The sequence below is a fragment of the Bison bison genome, unplaced genomic scaffold (assembly GCF_000754665.1).
Source record: "Bison bison bison isolate TAMUID 2011002044 unplaced genomic scaffold, Bison_UMD1.0 scf7180017522054, whole genome shotgun sequence".
Classification (NCBI taxonomy): Eukaryota; Metazoa; Chordata; class Mammalia; order Artiodactyla; family Bovidae; genus Bison; species Bison bison.
The window spans coordinates 1-1,715 of record NW_011404686.1 but is presented as its reverse complement, the minus strand read 5'-3'; the positions used below and the strand labels follow the sequence as shown (position 1 = coordinate 1,715).

General features: G+C 62.0%; 1 protein-coding gene across 1 annotated transcript; it reads left to right on the top strand.

The window, feature by feature from the left end:
* Nucleotides 1-60: 60 nt before the first annotated feature.
* On the top strand, nt 61-1,695 carry LOC104996383 (prolow-density lipoprotein receptor-related protein 1-like; the record flags this gene model as incomplete). Its single annotated transcript, XM_010850666.1, has 4 exons — nt 61-362; nt 825-1,001; nt 1,142-1,282; nt 1,391-1,695. Coding segments are annotated over 4 exons (925 nt in total), but the record flags the coding sequence as incomplete, so codon positions are not given.
* Nucleotides 1,696-1,715: the final 20 nt, after the last annotated feature.

Below are 1,715 nucleotides of genomic sequence, written 5' to 3'. Positions count from 1 at the left end.
CAGCCCTGGTGCTGAAACTGGGAAGCTGCGTGGGAGGGGCCCCTTCCCGGGGCTTTACAGGTTGGGGAGGGAAGGGGGCTTGAACTGGGATGGGACAGAGGGGTTGTGGAGGCTTTTCCCAGAAAAGGTGACTGCGAGTGACCATGGGGACAGGGTGGAGCCGTCCCAAATATGGACACTGTCCTGCTTGCTCCCCGAGCCTGGGGTGGGAAGGCCGGCCCTCACAGTGCTCTCTGCTCCCCCAGGCCTGGCCGTGGATTATCACAATGAACGGCTTTACTGGGCGGATGCCAAGCTCTCAGTCATCGGTAGCATCCGGCTCAACGGCACAGACCCCATCGTGGCTGCTGACAGCAAACGAGGTCAGCCTCCACCAGCAGTCTTGCAGCCCTGCCCTCAGGCCTCTGCCCTCCCCTCTGGGCCCAAGGCCTCACCAAGCACCTGCCATCCTCCTCACCTGGCCCTCAGCATCCCTGCAGTGCCTTTGGGGTCCCTCCCAACCAGACACCCCCAGCACCAGTCCTGTAGGCCTGAGTCCACCCTGACCCTCTGGGCTTGCTTTACATTCATTCATTCTACCAATGGATGTTGAGCTGCGTGGAGGCAACATGGGTGATAATGGGAACTTAGCACACGTGGGGAGAGGGAGCAGAAGTCACTCCTGACCCCACAAGTCAGGGGCTGATGGGACCTGTTGTCAGCAGGAGGAACAGGTTGAGGGGCGGTGTGAACAGGACGTGTTCGGCTTGAGGTCCCCGAGAGCCTTGGGACCCAGTGACTAGAGAGTGTGACTAAGGCCTGAGTTCCCTCTGACTTCTCCCCAGGACTGAGTCACCCCTTCAGCATTGATGTCTTTGAGGATTACATCTATGGCGTCACCTACATCAATAATCGTGTCTTCAAGATCCATAAGTTCGGGCACAGCCCCTTGATCAACCTGACTGGGGGCCTGAGCCATGCCTCCGATGTGGTCCTGTACCACCAGCACAAGCAGCCTGAAGGTGGGCAGAGAGGGAGAGCCCGGGCCGGGGCAGGGGAGGCCCAGGGGTGCTGTCTCCAGGCTGCAGCCTCAGGTTTTGGTGGGCAGGGGGCGTTCTGGGTCCCAGGACTCAGCCTTCTCCCACGCTGCCCACCCCTGCAGTGACCAACCCCTGTGACCGCAAGAAGTGTGAGTGGCTCTGCCTGCTGAGTCCCAGCGGGCCTGTCTGCACCTGTCCCAACGGGAAGCGACTGGACAATGGCACCTGTGTGGCTGTGCCCTCACCGACGCCCCCGCCGGACGGTATGCTCACGCCCCTCCCTGGCCCCTCATCCCTGCCCCAGAGCCCTCCTCCCTACAGCCCCTGAATCCCCCCTATGCCAGCTCTGCCCTTGACGACCCTTCCTGCAGCTCCTCGGCCTGGAACCTGTAACCTACAATGTTTCAACGGTGGCAGCTGCTTCCTCAACGCACGGAGGCAGCCTAAGTGTCGGTGCCAGCCCCGTTACACAGGCGACAAGTGTGAGCTGGACCAGTGCTGGGAGCACTGTCGCAACGGGGGCACCTGCGCTGCCTCTCCCTCTGGTATGGCCTTAGGTTCTTCTGCCAGGACTCGTGGCCCCTGGGCCCTGCTGCCCCCAAGCCGCCTCTGCCCTGCTTTACTTCACCTCTGCTGCCCTCCCGCCTACTGCCCCCAACCCCAGCGTTGCTATCCTGTTCTGCCTGCCTCCCCTCT